The sequence below is a fragment of the Pseudorasbora parva genome, chromosome 18 (assembly GCF_024679245.1).
Source record: "Pseudorasbora parva isolate DD20220531a chromosome 18, ASM2467924v1, whole genome shotgun sequence".
In the NCBI taxonomy this organism is placed as follows: Eukaryota; Metazoa; Chordata; class Actinopteri; order Cypriniformes; family Gobionidae; genus Pseudorasbora; species Pseudorasbora parva.
In genome coordinates this window covers 8,568,640-8,595,407 of record NC_090189.1, presented here as the reverse complement: position 1 = coordinate 8,595,407, position 26,768 = coordinate 8,568,640, and the positions used below count along the sequence as shown (strand labels likewise).

At 39.0% G+C, this 26,768-nt stretch overlaps 1 protein-coding gene and 1 long non-coding RNA gene across 3 annotated transcripts in view; both read right to left on the bottom strand.

Annotated features, from left to right (window-relative positions):
- col5a1 (procollagen, type V, alpha 1) overlaps window positions 1-17,993 on the bottom strand; it is a 109,627-nt gene extending 91,634 nt beyond the window's left edge. For both annotated transcript variants that reach the window (XM_067422663.1, XM_067422664.1), the window contains exon 1: window positions 17,579-17,993. In XM_067422663.1, the coding sequence (XP_067278764.1) occupies window positions 17,579-17,681 (103 nt within the window). In that variant the 5' untranslated portion in view covers window positions 17,682-17,993. The remainder of the gene's footprint in view (window positions 1-17,578) is intronic.
- Window positions 17,994-19,268: 1,275 nt separating this feature from the next.
- LOC137046739 (uncharacterized) overlaps window positions 19,269-26,768 on the bottom strand; it is a 34,157-nt gene continuing 26,657 nt past the window's right edge. Inside the window, exon 12 of the long non-coding RNA XR_010899032.1 lies at window positions 19,269-19,803. This is a non-coding gene — a long non-coding RNA (uncharacterized lncRNA). The remainder of the gene's footprint in view (window positions 19,804-26,768) is intronic.

The window sequence follows — 26,768 nt, the reverse complement described above, 5'->3', positions numbered from 1 at the left end:
AGTTTGGCGCTTATAAACACACACAATCATGTGGCAGACAACTCGCAAACACACACAGAGGAAGGTGAATGGAGGAGACACAGGAAGCCTGTTGGCAAGATGAATTCTCTCTCTTTCTCACTGTTCCCATCGTGAGATAGTGACCAGACTGACTAAGTGTTTTAAATCGCAAAACAACAGGAAATGGACGAGATAAGAGAACGACACAAATTTATTTGGCAGACATACGGTAAAACATCCAACTTAATGCATTTATATTTTTACTGAACACCATGTGCTTAAGTACCTTAGGCACCATCACTACAACAATCCCAAAGACATACAGAATACCCTAGAAACTGCAATAACAAAATAGAACATGCTATACAAGCACTCAGCTGCACAGAAACACCCTACCGCAGGCAGTTTGCATGCATGTTAATTATTTGGGATGTCCTTAAAGCCTAATTTGAAAAAAGTCATGGAAAATGAATAACACTATATTGCCATAAGTATTGGGACACCCTTTCAAATCATTGAATTCAGGTGTTGCAATCACTTGTCCATTGTCAACGGTGTATAAAATCAAGCACCTAGTCATGCAGACGCTTCAACAAACATTAGTAATGAATGGGTCACTCTCAGGAGCTCAGTGAACTCAAGCGTGGTATCGTGATAGATTGCCATCTGTGTAATAAGTCAATTCGTGTCATTTCCTCACTAATAAATATTCCACGCTCAACTGTTAGTGGTATAACAAAGTGGAAGCAATTAGGAACAGCAGCAACTTCAACTGTACCAAGAAGTGGTACACCATGTAAGATCACAGAGTGTGGTCAGTGCACAATTAAAAATACATTTAGATAGAAAACATTTGAAATATTTTACACACTAATACCATTTCTACTGTACTCATGATCAAATAATGCAGCCTAGGTGACTTTTAAATAAAAGTATCTTACTGTACCAACCCCAAATGATACAGATCTAGATGGTGTTGCCATGAGATTTACCAGCTGGGGTAAATTGAGCCATGCTAATTAGCCTTTACGCAGATGGAATCACATGACTCATCACTGTTAATAAACTGCTAACGAAAGCTTTACATTACTTAACATATTAGGATTCTTGAATGAATATAAAGTTCAAAAGAACAGAGACATTTCTCAGACGACATTGCTCTCACATTAACACAACACGCATGCATCCTGGTGCTCTCATCAAAGCACATTGGAGATTCATATTTTGCAAATAAAGTAGTAAATTATGTTTTTTGCACGAAGCACTCGCTTCACATGGATTACGTTAATGATGTCTTTACTACCTTTCTGAAGCTAGAAAGTGCTCATTGTGTAGCTGTCAATGGAGAGACCAATTAAAGCTCTCAGACAGATTTCATTAAAAAGATCTTCATTTGCGTTCCGAAGCTGATTGGAAGTGTTGCTGGTTAGTACGTTTTCATTTCTGGGTGAACTTACCCTTAAATTTCTTAAAAATCTTTAAAAAAATTATTAAAAGTATTCACATTATTAGCACTTACAGTCACGACTATTAAAATACAATTTCCATAATGCAACATTTGCACACAGACCAGAAAAGTTCCTTTACAAAATGAACTGTGCATATCTAAAGCACATCTGGACCGAGTGAAACGTCTCATGTTAACGGCGGTTCTGTGGATTCTGAACCAAGACAGGTTTCCAATGTTCTAGAATGCCTAGAATGTTCCGTATATCAGAAACACATGTTGCATTAAAATACAAACCCACATCATAGCATAATGATGGAGAAATAGCTTGTGTGCGCTACCACTTTAGAAGAATCCATGAAAATCTGACCTTAAATAGCATGAAAAAGGTGTCAGTCACTGATTTAAATCACACTATGATGTCATTGTTCATCGGATCACAGCTTGACAGAGGCATTTGTTTCTGACACATTTGAGGGGTTTGGAAGCATGTCAGGAAAATGTAACATCTGTGAAGCAATGCCTTCAGAGTGAGAGAAAGACTTGCATGCATAAGACAACAGTTAAACGTTCTTTCTGAAACTTATCCCTCATGGTTAATAGCTAGGCGGTTCCTAGGGCATTCTAATCAGTTTTTAGCGTGTTGCTACGATATTGCAAAGGTGTGTCCTATACTAAATAGCCAGATGATGCACTTAATTAACCGAAAAAATTGAGTTAGGAATGTTGGACACTTCATGCCCTTGACTGTCACAGGTTTAATTACATAGAGGTCAATGTTAATTAATGGTGAAAATAACCATACTAAGGTTCATTCACTGCACTGCTGACTACATAGTGCTTAAAGGGTTACTTCAGCGATTAACATATGGCTTTGTATCAGTAGAAACCCTGGAGTATATTCAAATGATCGTGCTCCCCCCTCTTATATCCCCCTGAGACGAGAGATTTATGCATTTTATTTCTGGAAAAATTCCTCTCGTGACGCAAATTGACGATATTTGCGTCACGAGAGGAATGTTTGCCCAGAGCCTAAAGACTACAGCCAGCAGAGGGAGCCATTTCCGCATGTTTTCAACTCGCGCATCGGGGATGGAGATCACACTTACAGCACAGCTCAGCTACAGGCCATTAATTTAAACGGATGCTAAGCAATGTAAGTGTTTTAACTCTCTCAAATTAATTTCTATGAAAGTTAAGCTTCCAAAGGCATGAACTGAAAACGTGTTGTGAATGTATGCCGCGAACGTGGTCGCGATTACCTCAGCTCTCATCACAAGAGCTCATCAACTCATTTATGACGTTAAATGTAATCTGACTCCTAATCTGAGTCTGCTGTGAGACTTAATCGTTATATTGAACACACACGTTCAGTATTTAATTGTACTTTCTGAACTCAGTCACTGTAATCCAGTAGCAGTGGCTTTGGGAATGGCCTCACATGGCAGCGAAGCATTCTGGGAATTGTAGTCTTTCATCCCCATGAGACAAAAATACATTTTCTGTCTTTTCTCAGTCTAGAAGGCACTAAATTAAAAATAATTTCACATTTCTACTACATTAATGACCCAGTTTAAATACAGATTCATCTTCCCAGTGCTAAAGTACCCCTTTAAGTACATAGTGTATAAGTGCATAGTATATTGTGTGCAACGCAAGTGTATTGCTATCCTGTCGCTAATGTGTTCTGAGAAGATTTAGGAGGCCGGTGCTGACAGTTTAATGATAGGTCAATCTAAGTGATTGACAGCTCCTCAACCAACAGCAGCCAATCAAGCGGGAGGAGTGCCCTGTGGTGATGCCCATCTATATTATGACCTCACTTCTTCTACATGCTGGAGGTCACTGTCCACTAACTGACCTTTGACCTGGACAGTGCTGTAATGGTGGGAGGGCAGGGCTCATAGGGCTAACGGGTAAAATTGCAGGTATTCCGACCAGGTGCTTCGAGTTTCTTAAATGAGACTTAAGTATATTTCCTTGTAAACCATTATATATTTTTCTTCTCTCTCTCTCTCTCTCTCTCTCTCTCTCTCTCTCTCTCTCTCTCTCTCTCTCTCTCTCTCTCTCTCTCTCTCTCTCTCTCTGTGGGCTGTTTGAAGTGCACAATAATGGTATGTGGTTTGGTGGTTTGGTTAGACTGTGTGGTGTTCACTGGTTTCCTCTAACTAGAGCAGCAATCAACGACCGACTGATTCAGCAGAAAACATCTCATCTGTCTGCAGCATTCATAACACGTTTTATGGTTTTTGATTGTCTAATGCAGTTAAAACAGCGTCTCTTTTAGCAAAGAGCGTGTAAAGTTTTTCCATGTTAAACTGCTCACGTTCAATGACTGAATCGCTGGCTGGTGTTCAGCGTGCACATTATTAGACACTGGAAAGGATGACTCATGTGCTGCTGTACCACAACTCAATCATACTCACTATTCGTGCATCCAATTGCATACATCCCTTCCCATGAAATCAAACACACATTTATGACAAAAGAGACACAAACGTTAAAAGAACATTCAGACTCAACCTTAGTTTCATTCAACCCCATAAAACTAGCCCCACAACTCTGGCCGATGAAGTACTGAGATACAATGACAGTATCAGATGGAAATACTATGGTGTTTTGATTTAAATTATGTTCAAAAACATGGCAAAAAAACACAGTATAAATAGAGGGTAAATATATTTTTGGACATTTATCATGGTAAATGTCCAAAAAGCATGGTATTGATATGGTAAAAGTAAAAAAGCAATATTACTATGGTACCGTTTATAACAAATGCAATAGTATAATGGTACAATGTACAAAAATATATGGAATTATCATGGTAAATGCCCAAAAAGTATGGTATAATCTTGTAAAAAGGCACAATTACCACAATACCATGCACTAAAAAAAATCATAAAACAGCACATCAGTTTCATTAAAATTACTTCAATCACATGTGAGACGAAATACTATTGTACATATTGTATTGCCGGATTATTACGATTCTGGAACAAAAGCCTCACTGTCCTGAGCTGAAGCATGAGTAAAGTGTGTGTTTAATTCTTTCTGGAGAGAGTCAAACGTTTCTGTGGTTTTTGTGGCCAGTTCATAATGTGCTACTGCAGAGAGACAGAGAGACAGAGAGCGAGAGAGAGCGAGGAGAGAGAGCGGAGAGAGAGAGCGAGAGAGAGAGCGAGAGAGAAAGAGAGAGAGAGAGAGAGAGAGAGAGAGAGAGAGAGAGAGAGAGAGAGAGAGAGAGAGAGAGAGAGAGAGAGAGAGAGAGAGAGAGAGAGAGAGAGAGAGAGAGAGAGAGAGAGAGAGAGAGAGAGAGAGAGAGAGAGAGAGAGAGAGAGAGAGACTATTTTATATTCTCAGTATGAGGCCAGTGGAAGGAATGTCAGCTTTCCGCACACCGCTCCAGAATCCTAAAGTTCTTCTCACATGTCTGGACCTGCTGGGTTGCCTAAACATTTCATGAATTACCCACTGAACATTATTAATCACTCATTACTGACTCCACATATCTGTAACCCAGGAAAACCTTCAAGTATTTAAAGAACAAAAAACTACGCGTTCAAAAGCATGAGCATATTCCAGGTGTGCAAGGTCAAAAAGGAGCTGGTGATGATGTCATTGTACTATATTCTACTGTATCACTCGAAAACTCACTCGCTACAGTATTTTTGCATTTTATGTGAACTAGGTGCAACATGTCATTTTACTATCCTCACTGAAAGTGAAAATGTCGTACTAATTACAGCCAATAATGATTTTTTTAATAAAATAATAGATATGATGGTCACTCATAGGATGTAAAATAAGGGTACATGAGTACTTTAATATAAAATATTAAGGGGAAAGTGAAAGCAATGAGATGGTCGATACTAAAATAAAGACTATCATATTGGACCATAAATAATATATACTGTACACAAAAAGAGATGTGTGTGGTTGACTGAGATGTACAGTATTATAAAGCTTTGTAAAACACACACACAAGAGAGTAAAGCACATAACCTTTAGCATACTGCTCAAATGAAGCATTACAGGACCAACTGCTGCCCTCAAGTGATTCCTCATCCACAGGATAATGAAAACCTTATGAGAGCTCAAAGAGGCTTTGAAAGCCCACGTGTATTGACCCTTACAAACATTAACCATGGTAGTCATAGTTTCCTTAAAATTACCATAATTACTTCAGTTATTGTTTCTACAATTGTGGCAAACTGGTTTTTGTGACTACTGGCATAAGAAATATACTTAACAAAAGACAGATTCTGCAAAGATTTTACTCTGTTTGCAAAAGATCCCTTATCTTGCAATAGCAGTAGTACAGTAACTATAGTATTTCAATAGAAACTATGCTATAATGGTACATTTTAATGAGCAAACAACAAATTTGTGGGTCACTATTTGAACGAGGCATCCAGGCATCTGATGTGCTGTGGTGATATGAACATCTGTGGCATTTCTGAGGCATATGAATGAACTTTTTCATCTGTTTGTCACACAAAAACTCTCTTCTTTCCACAAGATGGAAAGATAGATCAGCAGTCACTCACATAAAACCCATTAAAGAGCAAGAGAGCGCATGCGTGCCGGTCATAAACCCTGGGCAATCCCATAATTCCCTGTTTCAGGGTCATGAATGTGCCATGTGAGATAGGAGGGTTCTTAACTGCCACAACAGAGATCAGCACACACACACACACACACACACACAGGAAGTCACTCATTGTCATAGACAGTTGGGATTTGAGGTGACATGAGTAATAGAATTTGATGACGATGCAACAAAACTGAAAACTAAACTGAAGAGTTTAACCTTATGCAAATGAAACTCAATGACACAACTATCAATGTTTATCATTTTAAAAAATGATATGTGGAAAATGTCAGAAAATGCAGCCATTCTGAGCTTCAATTTGATTTTCAAATGATAACATCACATAGATTTTGACTTATTTTCCATACATTTTACAACATATCAAAACATTAAAACAAGATCAATTTAGTTTAGAAGCTAAACTGTGTAGGACATTAAGATGATATACAGAGAATATATATGAATTAAGTGTATTTTTATTGCCCCACTGTCAAATTTAAGTTTAAATCTTAAGAAATTTAAAAGAGATTTATGCTTAGTACAAGAAAAAATTGTTAACTGTGCAAAATGTAGACAATTGGCAAAGTATTATTATATTCATTATATAATTAATATACACATTTTCTATATGCATTTAACATAAAAGCAAATAATTATTTAATTAATTATTAATTAAATAAAAAAAACATATTTTTTAATTAAATGGAACATGATTTGTTTTGCATTGTAAGTCATCTGGCTCTTAGAAAGAAATTAAAAAAATCTTGAAAAGTAGATTGACTCTCTCTTTCTTCAGAAAAGCTCTGCAATCTCACACAAATACACAAATAAACAGATACAGGCTCGGGTCAGTAGGTCTGCATGGGCATAACGGCTTAAAGAGCAGAATACGTCGGAAAAACAAACCGTTCTGTGATTAGTGTGAATGCGAAGCACGCTTTGCAACCCTCTGTACCGACAATCGCAGCAGTTTCCTCACTGCGAGGACCATGTATTTTTCTTCTGTGTTAATGAAACAGTATTTTATTCCTCTGCTGTTCCATAGCAAGGGGAGGGGAAAAAACATCTGGAAGACATTTTTCCTTTTTTCCCCCCTCTTTTTTCCTTCTTTTTCTCTGGGATCAGCAGACAGCACAATGACGGCTATAGCTTCCAGATGTGAGAGAACAAACTCTCGCTCTTATTTCTCCAATCCCAAATGCCAAGAAATAAAAGAAAACCATCTATGCTGGTCCATCTGTGGCTTTTTACTCCAAAAACACACATATCCCATGATGCTCTGGGGTGCTCTAGTCATGCTGACACCGAGTTAGCAGCTCTAGTGTAGGTATGTAGGGAATGTTATTTCAGAGGAAGTGTGTGCACATGTGTGAGCTTCATGACAGCCCAGGGGAACCTCAGGCCGTCGTAGGGGTGCTTAGAACTCCAGAGAAGCCAGACACACACACACACACGCGCACACACACACTGACAAACCCCCACCACCACCCCCCAAATTAATCACAACAAAGCCTCAGCAAAGCCCAAACATGGCATCCGTTTAAAAGCTCTGTGAAAGAGGCCATTCATACAGAACAGAGCAGACAGAAATACAATACCTGAAAACTTCAACTTTCAAACTCTGGGAACCAGAGATCTAAACACACACACGCACGCATGCATGCATGGAAGACGACAGTGTGTGTATGTGTGAGCAGCAGGGGTGGCAGGCTGTATCAACACCAGGTGTAATCCGAAAGACTAAAACCCTGTCCTCCCTGCTAGGGAGTTGCTATGCTGTGAGAATGTCGCTATGGGGTTTCTAGGGTGTTCTATGTGGTCTATGTGCAGTTGCAAAGGTATTCTGGAAAGGTTTAAGAATGTTGCTATGGGGTTTTTAGGCAGGGCCGGCGTTTGCTATAGGCGAGCTAGGCGGTCGCCTAGGGCGACAATTGTGTTAGGGGCGCGAGCGCGCTCTAGTGCCGCCCATTACTTCCCATTAAGCATATAATCGGAACAAGCGAAATACAACATAATGTTCATGAAACATGATCATCATAGGGCGCCCCCTCAGCCACACGTTTAATTACTTATCAACCTGATTATTGGATTGAATTGATGGTGATTATTGATTATTAGTTCAGGCGTTAGGTCAGGCAAGTGCTCATCTTGCGCGTTCATCAAAAATGAGGCGTCTAAACCCGCGGATGCACAGGGATGGAAAAAGAGAAAAAGAGAAAGGAAGAAAATTGAAAGAAAGCCCAGTATAGAGGTTAGTCTTCTTATCTCAGCCAATAAGTTGTCAAACAAAATAAAATTACTTAGTATCAATCTTATCAACTAATATTTATTTTATAAATATTATTAATATTGTCACCAAGCTATCACTTGCTAGTTTTCTACATAATTACTATACGTATTGCAAACATAACTTCACTGACAATAATCTACAATAACCTACATGGATGTCATTTAAATATCAAAAGTCCAGTTCGTTATGAATATGAATAACGCTCTCTACGTGGGCGTCGGAAGGAAATAAATACGGCCTCTCGTTTTTTTTTTTTTTTTTTTTACTGGAGCAGCCTAACGATAGATACCATATTATTTACATTAAACAGAAATATGCTGTGCTCACTACATTCTTTGTAGTGGCTGTAGTGTAGTGGTAAGACGCACGGCATCGAGATTTGATGCAGATCGATCAGAGGTTCGATCCTGCCTTTTACCACATTCGCTCTATTCCCTTTTCCCATCACATATCAGATCGGAAAGGCATTTATTTTCAATAAAAAGTGAGAAAATGTTTGAAAAGTGGAAATAAATCGTCGAACGTGTTTAATAATAAGTGCATCTCGGTTAGGGGTAGGCCTAGGAAAACAGACGTGCTGAATTAGAATAGAGACGATAAAAGTGAGTGGGGTGGGGTGGAGGGGTGGGGGGCGCAAAACTCCATCTCGCCTAGGGCAACCAAAGAGCTAGAGCCGGCCCTGTTTCTAGGGTGTTCTATGTGGCTGCTAGGGAGTTGCTATGCTGTGAGAATGTCGCTATTGGATTTCTGTTGTTGTTGTTCTTGACTTTTATCGTCCCCTTGGGGTAATTTTGGTTGCAATTGTTTCCACATGCATAATCACAACACAAACGAACATCATACACAGAAAACAGTAGACAATAAGACTTTTTTTTTTTTTAAATCATCACTGAGACCCGCTCAGTAGACACTACAAAAACACTATTTTTCATTTAAAATTTTAACTGGTTGTGGCATGAAAGATTGTTTCCCCCCATTAAAAAAAACACTGGTATTCTAAATCTGCGACCTGATGGTCGTCTCTCAAACTCATTAAACAGAGGATGCCTATTATCTGGTATAATTTTCTCAGGTGGCCTATGTAGCTGCTAGGGAGTTGCTATGCTGTGACAATGTCGCTATAGGGTTTCTAGGGTGTTCTATGTGGTTTATGTGCAGTTGCAAAGGTATTCTCGGAAGGTTTAAGAATGTTGCCATGGGGTTACTAGGGTCACTTTCCCACCGCGACCACGTTCATTTTCATAAAATTAGTTCATTTAGGGAACAGACAGTACAATTAAAAACTGAACGTGTCTATTCAATACATGATTAAGCCCCTGAGGGAGTGTCACACAGCACAAACGCTGCAGGAGTCACATACATTCATGATGAGCTTAATGATCTCTCGTGATGAGAGCTGAGGTAACGCGACTGCACTCACGGCATAGATTCACAGCGCTAGTTCAGTCTGGAGCATTTTCAGTTCATGCCTTTGAAAGCTTAACTTTCATAGGAATTAACTTGAGAAGTTAAAACACTTTCTTTGCTCTGCCGGCCGCCATTTACATGAATGCCTGAGGCTGCAGCTGCGAGCTGAGTGCTGTGAGTGTGATCTCCCATCCCCCACGCTCGAGTTGAAAACATGCGGAAAGGCCTCCCTCTGCTGGCTGTAGTCTTTAGCCGCTGGCCAAAAATTCCTCTGGTGACGCAAATTGACGATATTTGCGTCATCGGAGGAATTTTTCCAGAAATAAAATGCATAAATCTCTTGTCTCCGGGGGATATGAGGGTAGGGAGAACAATCATTTAAATATACTCCAGGGTTTCTACTAATACAAAGCCATATGCTAATAACTGAAGTAACACTTTAAGTTCTTACAATATCCCAAATGTTTACAACTATTTGTAAATTGTGAGAAAGTTGCTATTTTAACCAAGGAGTCGGGACGTCTGAGGGAGTCGCCTGTCAATTGCGTCATATCTGCGTTACCCTCGGTTTCCGGTTTTATTTGGCAGAAGCACTTTACTCTTAGCAGTGAGAACAAGTGTTACAGCAGCTGCTGAGCGAACGCACAGAGTAACGTTATAACATCATTTTAAACACACTTAACTGGGGGGTGAAACACATTAAGTTTCAGTCAATCTCATGTCAATCTTGAGTACCTATAGAGTAGTATTGCATCTCTCCGAATCAAATGTCTTTAGTTTTATTATATTTATAAAAAAGATAGGCTGTACAGAGTCTTTCCAGAAAAAAAACGAGTGGCTTGAGGCGTATCGGGTGGGCGAAGCAAAAGAATGACGAGCACGCACAGCTACTGCGTTGAGAGGGTCTGAAAGCTCTGACATCCTCAAACGTGGAAAAGAAAACATTACCCTAAATAAACCATGGCTATCAATCAGATTCAACTATACATATATGATCCAGAATCTGATCCGGGGGCTGAAATTGAATAGGAGCAGCAGCAAACAGAAGGACGTCTCTGTGTGATACTGTAACTGTATTTGCTTAGCAGCAACGGTTGTGAGCTTTTACTCATGGTTTATGAGGCCATGATTTGGTTTATGGACTATTGTATGCGAGACTAAACGTTAGCAGTAGCAAGCGAAACGGTTTTAAGTCAGACTAATGATTACATAAAAAACTACGGAATAGCAGTTTTTTATTCAGCGCGTATTCAGCGCATAGGCATATATAAACATACTAGGTTTAATATTTAATATTTGTTAGCCAACAACACACAGACATTTGAAGCAGTTTTACTCACTGCCTCCTTCCAAAGCACGACCCTAAACCTTCATCGTTTGGACCGTTCCATCAAAAACACACTTCTTTGGTGACATTGTTGATTTCATGAAGTCTTGGGACTGCAGTGCAGCCGGCCTTCCTAAAGCCGAGCAAAGCGTTTACGGGCGTGCGTGCATTTGCTCTCTCGCTCTAGTCGCACGTGCCCTCCCGGGAGAAGAGCCCGTACAAGGAAAATCCGCCCCATTTGACGTCACACAGACCCATGCTGGAAAAAAACTTTCCGAAACTTGTGAGAAACCGGAAGGAGTATCTAAAATGTATCTAATATGATAAATGTATCTAATATGATAAACATAGAGCTGTGTTAACCTCATTCCTGCGTTAGAGGAAAAGTGGAAATAGAGTCCACCACTGTGTCCCATCCCGTCATTAAAGTCCCGTTGCTCGCGAGCCGTGTGTTGCTCAACAATCGCTTCAGCGGCCTTGCTCAGCTCCACAACACTCAGTCCTGCTCTGCTTAATACTACAGTAACATTAATAATCGCAACCACGATCATGAGTCCTATCCCGATTCTTTCCCACCGACTGAGGTGAAGACCACATGTCCCAAGATTCTACGCTCAAACCTGCCGTCATCAAACTATGCCTTTTGTTTTGAATAGGCGCCGTCTAGCGGACAGAAAAATTACATAGTGCAGCTTTAATATACCATTGCAAATGTGTTCTGGGAGGTTTAAGAATGTTTCTATGGGATGTCTAGGGTTTTTTTGAGGTTCTTGGTGATTTGCACTTTCTAAGGTGTTCTGAGAGGTTTTAGAATGGTCGGCTTTCTAATGTGTTCTATGTGGTTGCTAGGGAGTCACTATGTATTGAGATATTTTGAGAAGTTAAGAATGTTGCTATGGGGTTTCTAGGGTGCTCTATGTGGTTGCTAGGGAGTTGCTATGCAATTGCTGAGGTGTTCTGAGATGTTTTAGCATGTTGCCATGTGGTTCCTAGGTTGTTGCCAAGTCAAAAGAGCCCACTTACAAATCTCTGATATTCTGGTCTATAGATATGGTCCTTGAAACACTTTTGAATTTTTTCAACCATTTAATAATCAATGTAGGAAAAACATCCGTACCAACCCCAAAAATTTGAACGGTAGTGTAGGTGCACTTATGCTTGATTTAACAAGAACATTAACAAGTCACCAGCTTTAAGTATAAAATTGACCATTTTAAGTCTCTTTTTGAAAACATTTTGAAATGGATCCTACTCAAAGAGATGTGTTTTCCAGACGTTGTGTCTCGAGGTTGGGCACTGTAAACCTCTGGGGTGGTCATAATCTGAAGAGCACCACCCACAGTATGCCACCTTTAACCTCTGACCGGGTGACCTCATCTCCTGTAGGTCTGCAGTCATTAACTTCTATAACTCACCTTCCTTTCTCCCCTCAATCACTTGTCTTTTTCACTTTCCCCTCTCTTACTCTTTTCTGAAACACTTCTCACCTCCTTTCTCACTAGAAGATTCATTTGAGCAAATCAGACCATTTGATTCAATTAATTGGTTCAGAAAACTATTCACTGATTCTTTTGAGTCATCACTCAAGTGAAATAAATATTTTGTTAAATACCGCTGTCAATCATTATTGTTCAATTATGTTTCAAATATTGCAAAAATACTGTAAAATTATTGTAGCTTTGTGAACCCATTCAACTGAATCAATTTTTTATTTAAATCTATTCAATTTATATTACATATACACATCATTCTTGTAATTCACTTGAATATTAAAAAATCGAGTTTGCCATCTCGTCTTCAGTATGTCTGATATATAAAACACTAGTTAAAAATAATGATCCATGAGAAACTATCTGCAGTAATGGAGCAACTACAGTGAACTTTATACGTGAACCCAGCAGACATGTGGGTCAGGGTTTGGTCCTGAAAGAGGCAATATCTGGTTTTTATAGTGTGTGAACTGAGACCTTAAAGGTTTCACCAACTATCACACTCCCAAATGTGGCTTTAGATTGAAGGGAGACTTGAAACACTCTCAATCATAAAACAATGCAACTCTAAAACACACGCTATAAAGCCCAAACCGCATAAACCAAGAGGAGAAAAGAAACTTCACTTCTACACTTGGCCACAAAAACTGCAATGTCTAATACAGTACAAACCGTACAACATACAGCTGTCCTGTGATCCCAGAGCTGGACCTCCTAGACATTCAAGGCAAGTACAGGGCCGAGGGCTGATCTGGTCTTTCGTAATACACAAAATATATTGGACTAATATCTATTCACATCTACTATCAATTTGCATACTTACACTAAATTTGAAAAGTACATACTGTTTTCCGCAACGGAAAAGTTTGTGCTTTTAAGTAGCCAAGGTTGTGGCCAATTAACTTTAAACTGGGTTTTGCATGTCATCTGGGTTCCTGAATACTATTTTCAGCATAAACTACTATGACTTGAAATCCTAATTTTGAATATTATACAAGATTTATAGTTAGTGAAAATATGCATACTTTAAAATTTCCATTAGGTGTAGTCTATGATTTGGGGCGTGCTGATCTTTATCTTGTATACTATACAAGATTGATAAAACAGAAACATACTTCAAAAACCAGCTGTAACTAGTACACCATCCATGCACCTTTAATTTACTATTTTTAATCATAATCTTGAATACTACTCAAGATTGAGAAAAGCACACACTAATCTACGTGTATCTAGCATATACTATGTATGATGTATAGTATGCACAAACATGCATACTTCAAAAATCCACTGTAGATAGTACACCATCATCCATGCACCTTCAATATACTGTTAATGTACTAATCTTATCATAGCATGCTATATAAGATAGATAGTATGTGAATCAGAAACATATTTCAATCCATTGTAAATATGTGATATACAATGATTTTAAGAAGCACTAATCTTAATATTACAGGCTTTATAACAGAGATGGTATGTCAAATGTCTCTGACAACCAGTCACTATTGAAGTACTTTCTCCTGCATACTATGAATTAGGATGTTCACTCTCAATCTTGCATACTAATTAATATGGAGAGTATGAGACTGATGCATATTTAGAAAATCCATTTAAATAGCATGCCATTTATCCAGGCACCTTTAACGTTACATTTCCAACATGCTATGATTTGTAACATACTCGTTTTAATCTTGCATACCGTACAGGACAGTTTTTATGCAAAAAGGAATTCTGGGAGTTTGATTAGGAGGGAAACCCTTCATCCTGTTGGAACTGGACTGGTACCTTTTAATAGCCGGAGGAAGACACGCTTGTTCTGTTAATGGGACCAATAGAGCCAAAGGCAACACCAATTTGATTTCTTCCCGACGTTAATATTCCTCTCTGATTCTTACTATATCAATCGCTGAATGAATAGTAAGGATGGTTGAAATGGACAGCTTGCTTTCATTACATTAGAAACATTTTTGAAAGGGTGTGAAATTTTGGCTCAAAACTTCTTCTCTGAAGACTTTAAGGGTCTCCAGAAAACAACAACAAGAGTAACCAAAACCAGAAACAACACACGTGGGCAATAAACAATCGTTACAACATGCCATTTGTTAAATGGCATTCGTGTCCACTCAAAAGTGAAGCACGCCCAACAGGCTAAATGAGGGCCGGTTCGCCAAGTGTTCGTAAAAATCTCATAAAACAGCACTAGTGTGAGTAATAAAGCGGAATAGCCCTGCACAGGATATGCAGCAGCATCACCGTTGGCCATTTTTGCCTTTACAAGCTTCTGTCTATGTAAGAGCTCTCCTGTATCCCACAATGCACTGCTAGTCCCATCATAAACTTTGCTACGACAGCACGTCATTCTCTACCAGCAGATTTGATTAGCATGACATCACGGTGGAGGCAGTGAGTGTTGCTGACCCACTCAGCTTCACAGCTCCATAAAGTGTATCCCTGAAAACTTGTGAGTCTGGCTGCGGATCAAATCCGCCATCTTTTCTGCATTACAAAAAAACTGGAAGCATACAGAATTTAACTTTATACACTACATAGGAATCGCAGCTGTATTTAGAGCAGAGCCCAAAGCCTTCTATACTCTGAATGAAACCAGATAACTAATACATTTAAACTCAGTTTGACTCTAATGAGCATCTTTCTAGCAGATGCTCATTGACGGATGTCCCTGATACAATCAAGTCAATGAATCACTCTAATTAATTCAGCCTTCACTCATGCAAGTTCAAGTTTTCACTGCTTAACACTTGGTATATACTCTTAAAAATGGAAATAAATGGTTCGCCAAGGAACCTTTTTGTCTGTGTAGACACACCTCATTTCCATAATTTATCCATCCATTCATTATTATATTGTGTCTACAACAAGCAGTTTCAATGAAATATTTCAGAGCTAAACAAAAACAGAAAAATATGCACTATTTTGATCTCTATTACTTTGCCAGGTCTATAAAACTCTTAGTTCCTCAGGTTTTCCATGACCAAAGAAAACTTAGAGTTCTTGAGTTGCTGTATGGTTCTTTGAAGATTAAAAACGCTCAATGTTTCATTATAGGTTCGTGATTTGCATTATGGGATCTTTGAAGCACCAGTACGTGATGGTTTTTTAAAGAACTGGAGAATAAAACGTTCTTAAATTACAGTCAGATTATGAAACAGTTTGAGATTCTAATTGGAATCTTAATTTTATATCACGGAATCCTGGAATTCTTGTATCATTGCTGTGAGTAAGCATGTTTTTAAGAAGTTCCTCGACCAAAATGTTCTTGTTATAATTAAAACAGCTCAATAATTCCATCAGCCAAGTGGCCATGACCAGACACGAATCTAATCACACACGCAGAGCAGAATTTCCAACCCCCCTTCCTCGATCCCGCCCGCTCTTTCTTGCCCTCCCTCCAGCCAGGAGAGAGAGAGAGAGAGAGAGAGAGAGAGAGAGAGAGAGAGAGAGAGAGAGAGAGAGAGAGAGAGAGAGAGACCCCGAGAGAGACCGAGAGAGAGAGGAGAGAGAGAGAGAGGGGTACTCCCTGGGACAGGCTGGAGAAACCAGGAGGATGAGAATGAGAGATCATATCCTGTCTGCTTTGGCTCCGTCATTAATGTACAAACCACAGATTCACGTTCACAACTAGTAAACTTCACACTCTCCAAATCTGAGTGTGATATACAGAGCACAGAACCATAAAACCAGATGTCAAACAGTGAATCTAACCATAGAAAGTTGGCTTTTATATGAGTAAAAAAGAAACATTCTCATACATATTACATGCAAAAGGGGACATTGATTAAACAACAAATAAAACTCTTGCCTTTTAACAAATGGTCTATTGCTGAATATTTTAAAATGCCTGTGACTTTTTAAATGTATATTAATATCTGCTGTACCAACAAGTCCGCTGGGTGAGTCCTTCTATAAGAGTTTTAGTTGCGAGCTTGACCTCGAGCATCTCTGATCTACTAGAGAAGACACGAGGCGACTCCACCCTGACCCACTGATGTTCTTCATTACAGACCATCTACCAGGAGCCAAGACGTTTCAATGAGAATAACGTGCATTTATTTACATTTATCTATCATTTTCATCTGTCTTTCACCCCACACAAAAGGAGAGCCAGAGTGATAGGTTCGTTTTTATGAGCCTATGGAAAAACATAAACTCTCTGTCGCTCTCTCTCCTGGTGTGTTTCTCATCCTGCATATTTTTCCAATTACGTTCTGCAGCCAGCGCGCCTGCTGGAGGAAAACTACTTTCTGCCAGATCCCCTAAAAAGCATCTGAAAAGGTCTGCAAAAACCATCCTGGGTTGTATGGTTTATGTGCACACATTAGCGTTGATTATAGTCTGATAAAGTTGAAGCTTCTTCAATGGTTCTTTGAAGTCTCAGCGATTCAGCAAAGAAATCAAAGCACTGTATAGGTTCTTCAGATCAGCGTATTGGTTTTGGGGGGGTTCTGGTGAAGCATCAGAACACAAACGGTTTTCCAAACCAGAATTTAAGAGGGTTCTCCTGCGGAGTGTTTCAATTCCACCAAAGAACTTATTATTCTCCAGTTATTGAAAACAATGCCTTCTATGCTACTTTACAGATGCCACAAACTAATATTCTGAAATGAAGAACCTATAATGCGCACTGCAAAAATAGCCGAGAAGAACCTTTTTCACATACATAGAATTCTACATCCAGAATTATACTACGACGTCTTTATTTGCTAATTTGCTTAAGAATAGATGGTGCATCACGATTTCCTCATGCATCTGTTGCATTGCACGGGAAAACGTCCCTGATTCCGTTATTCGTAGCTGCTCTAATGCTTCCCTGAAAACAAAAGTCACGGCCACGGAACTTCGCACGCGAAAATCCCACTCTAGGGGCCCCCATCCCCTCCTCCGGTCATTCCAGTCCCGGGACGGGGGACTGACCATGGAATGCGCTCGCGCAAGAGAACCGCAGCCCCGGGTGAGCGCGGCCCGCGGCACAAAGTAACAGTTTGGAAACAGCTGATTCGCCGCTTACCTGCGCTGACTCGTGAGGTGACAAACATCAGGAATACTAGGAATACCGACAGCCGCACCTCCTTAAACCTCCGCTTTACTTTCCATCTGATAGGTGTATCCATGACCACCTGCGTCTGTCCGTCCTGACGCGTAGAGTTTGGTTATATTATTATGACAACTGCTTGATATCAGGACAGAAGCAGTAACCCAACAGTCCCGGAGAGAGAAAGCGCGAGAGCTCAAAGCATCTCATGCAGCCATACGGTAATAAAGTCCTGCAGGAAAATTCAGAAGATGGATAGATGGATGGATGGGGCACCTCTCTCCCTTCTTTTCCCTTCTGTTCTTTCCTTCCCTTCAGTGCGCTGCAGTGATGCCCCCGTCACTGAAACTTCGCGGAGCCAAAGTGGGAAAAAACTTCATTCACACAGACTGTCAGTCACGCGGCGAGCAGCCAATCGGAGAACAGTACCGAAAATTACCGGCCTCTGATTGGTTAGTACAATTGGGTGGGCGGGAAGTTTACAGTGTGGGATTTCATTTACACTCTCTCTCTCTTCTCTTTCTTTTGTCTGCACGTTTTTAGACCATTGCACTGATTGCAGACTCTTTTAGTACTTTTGACTCATCTGATGGGTGTAGGAGGAGAAAACTTTTTTTAGTGCAATCATCCAGTTAAAGGAAAGCCCTTGTTAAGGTAATATCCTAATGTATAAAGATAAAGCAAGAGTTCTTAATTTGCCTAGTATCATAAAATACATATTGAAAACATTTTTTAAATGTTGTAGGGAATTTGGAAGGCGTTTATTTTGCAATAATGGCAATCTGACTGTACATTATACTGCTGACAACATGCCTGCTCCCCAATAAAATAAACAAATGTGTTAAATACTAATTAGATACCAATCAGAATCACTAATCCTTATAATAGACCAATGTAAAGCACTTTTAATCACTATTGTGAATAAAACGCATAAATAAAATGACTTTGTCTTACCTTCTGCATGTGAACTATTCAGCATAGGAACAGTGCTGTGCGCTTGGGAGCCAATGGTTATTCCAAGTTGTTCCTAAAATTAAAGTTTGCAAACTATTTTAAGGCTGAAACGATTCAGGACCTCCTGACGTACGTGACAGCTGGAGCACACAAGGCCACAAGGGTGATGACCTTTTGACACGGGTCCGAATGTACAGAGGGGAAGAGAATCCTGTTCTGGTTACATGTAAAACAAAATAAAGCCAGTTACTTCCCTTGCAAATCAATCAATCAATATATATATATATTTAAATGCCTAAATATAGATAAAAGACTTAAAGTATGTGGAAAATATCTTTTGGCTTGTGTTTATAAAAAAGACTAACCAGATTAGATGTGCATTAAGTCAATAAAGTCAACGTGAACTGCCATTAGCAACTCATTTCACTTCTGTAATATGACTTACTGCAGTTCAATGGATATTTAATATTTACATGTATGCATTTAGCAGATGTTTTTATCCAAAGCAACTTAGAAAAGAGGGAAAAAAGCAATTAGTCAAAAGGCCATAATCATAATATACAATTCTAGGTTTATTATACAACTACATTTGGAAAAAACTAGAGAAGAGAACAAATGCAGTGAGAAAAGGTATATTTTATGAGTATGTGGGAATTCATTTTGAAGTATGGGAATTATAGCAATTATATATTATATATATTATAACAATTATAGTATATTAGAAAATATAAGCGATTTTTTTTCCTTTGGGAATTGACTGAATTATGAAAAGTGGGTGTTACATACCAGAATGAAGCAAAGTGTTTATAGGGGAAAGGATGAAAAAATTCATGATGTCATTGAAAAGGAAAGTCCTTTGGAGGCGGAACAACTGATGAATGATCACAAAGACCAGAGCCTCTCTCAATGGCAAAGACTAACATTTTCTTTCTTTAGAATAATGTGCAGTTATGAATCATGGAATGTTATTAAGAAAATAGATGGGGTAAGTTTCGATTTCATCTTGACTTCAAGCGCATGTTGTTATGACATCATACTGTTCATACAATAGTTCAGCTGAGGTTTACTGTACAGGATGACGTCTTCATGGAATACCAGGCTCGGAGAGCTCCATGATGCACAGGTTGTACGGATGTCTCACTCCACCTCAGGTTACGGGAACTCTCCTCAGAGAGAATGTGAAGAATGCAGCTTCTTTTGTGCAGGGTGTCCCTGAGCCAGCGGGGGGCAGACACTCCTGCACACGCCTGTAAAACACACACATGTATAAAAGGTCCAAAATTAAGACTCGCCATGTGCCAGATGGGACTGCAAATTGGCTTTCTATATTATTGCTAATGGGTACAGAGCCTTTTATTAGGGGCCAGGTAGGCACCTACTGTATCCTTTAGTGTTCTTCTTCCACTAATGTGTCTATGGCAGCTCATAGAACTGTATGGTAAAAAGTTGTGAAATTTGGCACACTCTGAACATCACCAGTTTTGGTGTCGCAAACTTAATCTCTGTAGCGCCAACAACTTCCCAAATTTGCACTCATGTTTATGCTAATACCTTTTAAACTGTAAGGCCGTGTTTTTTCACGCTGCTGGCTGGCGTTTTCAATTGTTTTCAATGAGAGCACCGCGTTTTTAGAACGCCTGGAGCGCAACGAGGCGCTGAGCGAGTATTACGCGCTCAGCGTTTTTTCCTGGTCGCCGAGAGTTGAAGAATGTTCAACTTTGAGTAAAACGCAGCGCTCATCACTGTCACTTTTCACCCAGCCGTCCAATCACAGTGGATGAGGGGCGGGACAAACACAACACAGACCAACCGTCACATTCTGCGTGTCGTCATCAGATGACAACAAGCAAATAACGGAATAAAATGATTTAAAACAACAGCCAGAGCAAATACTTTACATTTGTATCTGCAATTTTGTATAGAATCAATACAGGAACAAACTACCTGTGAAATTAGAAAGACTTCCGCGGATTTTCCGTATCATAACAACAAGCAGAGTCTCAACTGAGGAGAAAAAACGCTGCCTGCCAAAACGCTCTCAGCGAGGCGTTTTCAGCTGAGCGCCTAGCGTTTTCAGCTTTGGTGGACACACGGCCTAAGGGCTAGAAACAAAATGTCCTTGACCTGAGAACATTTTCGCACCATTTTGAATTTTCCAAAAAAACTACTAGACCGATACTCAAATTGTCCAGAAAACTGAACGTTTATTTTGGCTTATAACTTCTGAACTCTTTAAAATTAGTATAGCATGGCAAGCAAATGACACCAAAGACTTTATAAACAGAAAGATTGAGCATTTGTGCATATGGGAGCGTCACAGTGGGAGTGTCATGTTCATGTTTCATATCTTATTTTGAAGTTTATTCAGTTGCGGTTCCTGTTTGTCATGCGATTCCTTTGCCCTCATGTGATCTTGTTATGTGCTTCCCTTGGTTCATGTGTTATGCTCTATGCTAAGTGGTTTGTCTTTTAATGAGATAAGTCTGCTCTGTTTTTCATTGGTTCATTGTTTGATTGTTCACAGGTGTTGATTGTTTGCTCAGTGTATTTTGTGTGTATAAATAGGCCTTATGTGTTCAATGTCTCTTGTATTGTTTGTGTCAAGTCAAGTCTTTGTCACTGCGAATTATATTCAATAAAACTGCACATGGGTTTAAATCACTTTGCCTTCAATGGACTCCTGTGCATCTAGAAACAACATTTATGAGACAGTTGTTGTCGGACTTCATTGGTGATTTCAAAAAAGAAATTTAATTGTAAGCTTGGCGAACAGGTTTGGAGAATTTCCCCATTCAAAGAGATAGGAGCTGCATTGCATGCTCGAGAGGCATTTTAAAGATGGCCGCCGAGTGAAATGACTTAAAGGGACTTTGACGATACCCAATTTGGCAATTTGGGGCGTCAGACATTTTAAATTTTGGCAACATTTTGCACTATTTTACCACCGCATTGACATATCATTGCGAAACTCGTCATGTGTCATCGGCACCATGCTCTGGAAGTACTCGAAATGTTTCAGGGCAGCTCCACTTTGTGGTCTAGTTATATATTTAAATAAAAATAAAAAAAGCTAATAGTCTATTGCTAATTGTGCCTATTGTAATGAAACTTATCTTAATAAATCCCTCGAGTCATAACAAGAACATAGATACCATAGTCTGCCAAACTTCCTGTCTGCCATTTTGATTTACTTTAAAAACCTGTTCGAACTCCTCTTAGACCTTACTAACCAAAAACAAGAAATCATGTAGTTGGCAATATAACATTTTTGATTTTGGATTAAAGTCAAAAAGTCAAAACAGCCGACTCTCTCAATTGTCTGATGTTCTGGTCTTAATATATGACTTGAATCCCTCCTTCAAACTTGTAGCTACTTTTTCACACAAACAAAAATTAAGCAGAAGTCAAAGAGAGAAAAAAACACACTATATTAATTTGTAATGTTTATGAGTTACAGATAGTAGAAGAGTCCAAAGCATCACTGTCTAAACACACATGGCAGATATTAGTGTTTGGATTATGAGCTATAGTACAGCTTTAATGACTGCATATGTCTCCTTAACAGAGACGTCCTCTCTTCGTCTCTCTCTATTACATGCTGGGACACACCGGTATACATTCCTTGGCTTTCATATGTTCATCAAAGCTTGGATCATTCAGCAAGATTATGAATACACAGGGAACATACTTACACACCACACACACACACACACACAAACACACACACACACTGGAGCAGCCACGTTTACAATACACAATGCACACACATTTATGCACATACAGACACATGCATTCGTCCCCATGCCAGAAATCACTGCTGCCTGCTCATCTATCCATCATAACGCCTGAAATGAGAGCTTGATGAACAGCCATCCACAGCTGCCCGAGCATGCACATCAGACCAATCATCACACGCGCACACACACACACGCACAAAGGCAACTTTTAATCTCAGTTTCAAACATTGGCCATCATTGTAACCTGAATTTACTTGACATGCTCTGCGTATGTATTTAAATAAATAAACAAGTGAAAAAAAGTTTGGGGTCAGTAAGCTTTTTAAATAACAGCTTTTTTATCTCTTTTAGAATGTTTTTCTTTCTTTGATCAAAGCTGAATTTTCAGCATCAGTCTTCAGTGCCACATGATCCTTCAGAAATCATTCTCATATGATGATTTTATGCTCAAGAAACATTTCTGATTATTATCAATGTTGAAAAAATATGTGCTGCTTCATATTTTTGTGAAAACTTTGAGTAAGATTTTCCTTTTTTAAAATAGATATAACTATATATATATATATATATATATATATATATATATATATATATTAGTATTAATTATTTTTTAATTATACTGACCCCATATTTATTTATTTGCTGTGTTTCTTTGTTTGTTTATGTTTTTTTCTCCCTCATTATTTCTAATCAATGCAATGAGTGCAGTTTAAAAAGAAAACAATGCTATTATACTGCAAAAAATGCTGCTATTTTCAGAAATGATAAACTTTTTTCATGCCACACATCAATACTCTATACTAACCCACAACCCAAAATTCACCCTTAACATTGGTTAAAATGTTGCAATTCATGTCACAAAAGCTGGGCTGCGATTGGTGTAAATGATCACGAAGAACATTCTACTGCTTCTGTGGTTGTGGTTTAATAACAGATGCTTTTGAAGAGAGGAAAACAAAATAATTGTGAAAACACGAAGGGGTGAGACAGAGAAGGGAAGGAAAAATGAGCAAGCAGTGAAGAGAATAAAGAATATAGTGATTTGTACATGTATGTATATGGAAAGAATCATTGAAGAGAACGAGTGTGTTTGTCATCAGTGATTGATGCAGAGGATTCTGCCAAAGTACAATCTGACTCTCTCCATCGTACAGAGATTCAGATGCACATGTTCTTCACTCCAGCAATTATTAATTATGGAAAAGCGAGAGTTACTAACCGGTAGAAACAAGCCGGTACAAAGCTCATAAATGTAAACAGTATTCATCACTGGATTCAGTGTATTAAGACACTAACGCAGCTGCCTTTTGCTTGGATAAAAGCAAAACATTTCAAATCAGTTTAGATTTACATGGCAAAAACAGCATTAATTTCCTTAACATGTTACACATGTGGAACATACTGCTCTGCTGTCGTAAATTGTATCTATCTGCATCTACACAAGATATTCTCCATTTATTTGACCAGTCAAAACAATCTATTAAGATTAGAGAACCTCTCTGATTGGTGGATATAACGTTGAGTCCTGGCGGATCAACAACCTGACAAAAAAGCTTATGCTTTCCGTATTCAACTTACGGAAAAAGCAAACTGATGCGTTGTATGACGCCGGAACGTAGAGTATTGATATTTTTCTTTACAAAAACCCATCGCTTCACTTCCGAAGGCCTTTATTAACCCCCCTGGAGTATGTTTATGATGGATGGATGCACTTTTTTGAGCTCCAAACTCAGACGCTCCAGTCACTCCCATTATAAAGCTTGGAAGCGTCAGATTATTTATTAATATACAGTGGGCAAAAAAGTATTTAATCAGCCACCAATTGTGCAAGTTCTCCAATGAAGATGAGAGAGGCCTGTCGTTTTCATCATAGGTACACTTCAACTATGAGAGACAGAATTAGAAAGAAAAAAAATTCGGAAAATCACATTGTCTGATTTTTAAAGAATTTTTTTTCCAAATTATGGTGGAAAATAAGAATTTGGTCAATAGCAAAAGTTAATCTCAATACTTTTTTTACTCAAAATCTCACGATACATGGCCCCATTCATTTTTTCCATTTACACGGATCAGTCATCCTGGTCCCTTTGCAGAAAAACAGTCCCAAAGCATGATGTTTCCACTCCCATGCTTCACAGTAGGTATGGTGAAACTCAGCATTCTTTCTCCTTTAAACACGACAAGTTGAGTTTTTATCAAAAGTTTTATTTTGGTTTCATCTGACCATATGACATTCTCCCAGTCCTCTTCTGGATCATCCAAATGCTCTCTAGCAAACTTCAGACGGCCTAGACATGTACTGGCTTAAGCAGGGGGACACGTCTGGCACTGCAGGATTTGAGTCCCTGGCGGCGTAGTGCGTTACTGATGGTAGCCTTTGTTACTTTGGTCACAGCTCTCTGTGGGTCATTCACTAGGTCCCCCCGTGTGGTTCTGATTTTTGCTCACCATTCTTGTGATCATTTTAACTCAGAGAGTGAGATCTTGTGTGGAGCCCCAGATCGAAGGAGATTATCAGTGGTCTTGTATGTCATCCATTTTCTAATAATTTCTACCACAGTTGATTTCTTCACACCAAGCTGCTTACCTATTGCAGCTTCAGTCTTCCCAGCCTGGTGCAGGTCTACAATTTATTTTCTGGTGTCCTTTGACAGCTCTTTGGTCTTGGCCATAGTGGGGTTTGGAGTCTGACTGTTTGAGGTTGTGGAGGGGTGTCTTTTATACTGATGATGAGTTCAAACAGGTGTCATTAATACAGGTAACAAGTGGAGGACAGAGGAGCCTCTTAAAGAAGTAGTTACAGGTCTGTGAGCCAGAAATCGCGCTTTTTTTTGTAGGTGACCAAATAGTTATTTTACACCATAAATTGCAAATAAAATCTTTAAAAATCAGACAATGCGACTTTCTGGATTTTTTTTCTCATTCCATCTTTCATAGTTGAAGTGTACCTATGATGAAAATGACAGGCCTCTCTCATCTTTTTAAGTGGGAGAACGTGCACAATTGGTGGCTGACTAAATACTTTTTTGCCCCACTGTAACTCTAAATGTGTTCATCACAGAGAAGAATGTCACATACACCTAGGATGGCTTGAGAGTGAATAAATCATGAGCTAAATTTCATTTTAAAGTTTAATTAATCAATCACTTGGAATATTCACAGCCATTATATGGAGAGCTAGCCTGACGTCATCATACTCAATTCTAGTCAGAATATGAGTCTGAAACTGCTCCATTGGGCTGTGATTATGAGGCGTGTTTCAACCGAACCAGGAAAGACATCAATTGGATAGACCTACAATCAATCAGAGCAACGAAGGGACGCATGGTCAAATGTCAACATAGTTCAACTGCACTGTGTTGCCAAGTCCGCGGTTTTTACGCGGGTTCTTTTCTATGTCCGCGGGTTGAAGCGACTATTATGTGATTATATAGACCCATGAGTGCGAATTTTAGCAGGCAACCTTGCCAAAATAACACACATTTTACCCCCCAAACGCTATTTTTTCACCGGAGAACCCCCCTAGTAGTTGCGTTGTAAAAACTTGGCAACCCTGTCTGCACGCGCGCTGAAATCAGGCTGGAATACACAATCTTTGCTAGTGTTGTAAAATAATTTAATGATACACTGAGTACTTACCCAACATGATCATCATTTCTGAGATAAATTGTGATGGTGAATGCAGATACAAACAAGCTCTCCGTTTAGGATTCAAACAAATATAATCCAAGCCCCTTTGATGACGTGATGATTACGTTACTGTTTATCATCTGTCCGTCACCGTGTAAAGCCCGCCCTGATGATTTCATTGGTCGGAAAAGTTTCTGTTCGGGGATAATCACTCCCTAATGGAGCAAGGCCAGACCGAATTGCCCGACCAAAAAATGTTTTGGGCGGGGCTAAGTTCGGCTGGCATCCAGGCTAATGGAGAGCATGAGTGGGTTAAAAATGCTCCTTTTGTGGCCTATAAAAGATAGAAGGGCATACGGCATTAGAACAACACCAGGGTGAGTAAATTATAACTTAATTTCCATTTTAGAATTAACTATCCCTTCAAGTAATTAAATCAGAGGGTTGTGTTGGCACCTACTGGCAGAAACATAAATTGGTGTCTAAAAAATACCATGCCACTTGAGCTTGAAATAAAATTACCATTTAGTATCGAACGGATGAATTTTTTTTAAAACAAAATTATATCTTTAAATAAATTCTGTTCTTTTGAATGTTCTATCCATCAGTGTATCCTGAAAAAATGCATCACTGCAGCACAACTGATTATTATTAATAATAAGAAATGTTTTTTTGAAGTAATGATGAATTATGCTGAATATTTAAAAAAAAATTCTGACCCTAAACTTTTGAATGGTATTATATTATTAGTTTATTTGTGTGAAGTACTGAATTACAAATACTCACATTATTGTAATTAAGTTGTAGTTTTTATCTCAAACACAAAAACCTTTAGCATTTAAAAC